Source organism: Cariama cristata, unplaced genomic scaffold (genome assembly GCF_000690535.1).
Source record: "Cariama cristata isolate BGI_N322 unplaced genomic scaffold, ASM69053v1 scaffold12899, whole genome shotgun sequence".
NCBI lineage: Eukaryota > Metazoa > Chordata > Aves > Cariamiformes > Cariamidae > Cariama > Cariama cristata.
In genome coordinates this window covers 25,163-25,961 of record NW_009634093.1, presented here as the reverse complement: position 1 = coordinate 25,961, position 799 = coordinate 25,163, and the positions used below count along the sequence as shown (strand labels likewise).

The 799-nt window shown below is 47.2% G+C and overlaps 1 protein-coding gene across 1 annotated transcript in view; it reads left to right on the top strand.

Annotated features, from left to right (window-relative positions):
• Positions 1 to 268: 268 nt before the first annotated feature.
• LOC104166937 (tripartite motif-containing protein 2-like) overlaps positions 269 to 799 on the top strand; it is a 17,756-nt gene continuing 17,225 nt past the window's right edge. Inside the window, exon 1 of the mRNA XM_009707038.1 lies at positions 269 to 338. Within this exon, the coding sequence (XP_009705340.1) occupies positions 269 to 338 (70 nt within the window). The remainder of the gene's footprint in view (positions 339 to 799) is intronic.

Below are 799 nucleotides of genomic sequence, written 5' to 3'. Positions count from 1 at the left end.
CCAGTCCCCAGCAACTTGCCACAGAAGTCGCAGTAAAATGTCTGTCTTTTCCTCCTTTGTGCCCCGCACAGCTCGGAACAGGAGGGAGGTAAGGCTGGGCAGAGACAGGCATGAAAGGTGCAGGCTTTCATCTAAACCAGACTGCTTGGGAAATAAGGATCCTACCACTATCCTCTGGTTCCAGCCCTCTGCATTTGAAATGTGGGTGCCTCCCTAGGCTACGGAGTGAGGGGTCACTGCCTGTGACTGAGAGAAGAGAAGACAAAGCATGGGCTGCCTTGATACAGCCGGGTGGTATCTCGTAGTGAAAGATTTGGTGAATACTCGCTCTCGGGCAGGTATGTTTCTAAGGCAGAATCTCTACTTACAGGAAGGAGCTATCATCCGTGGGTATTACAGAGTCGGTTGCAGGAGCCTGCTTTTCCAGAGGCTGGCATACTTTACTACAAGCTTTCCTCTCATCATCTGAACCACTGCCACTGCCTGTGCTTGGATTCAGATCTTTGCTGGCATAGTGAATTATTCAAATCAGAAAGTTGAAAGTTACCTGTTTTCCTCTTGAGCGTAAGTTAGGAAATAAGCTGTGTTTCACTAACCTCAGCTTTCTTCTTCAGAGAAATTTGTGCCACTGCAGAAGGGAGCGTATAAAGGCCAGTGTGCAAATCAGGACCTATGTGACGGGTTTAAGAGCTGCAAAGCACTATGTACAAGGACGTTGCATGGAGCTGAATTTCATCTGCACACTGTGCTAATAAATTACTGTTTCTTAAACTTACTGTGAAATGTGACTATGGCATTC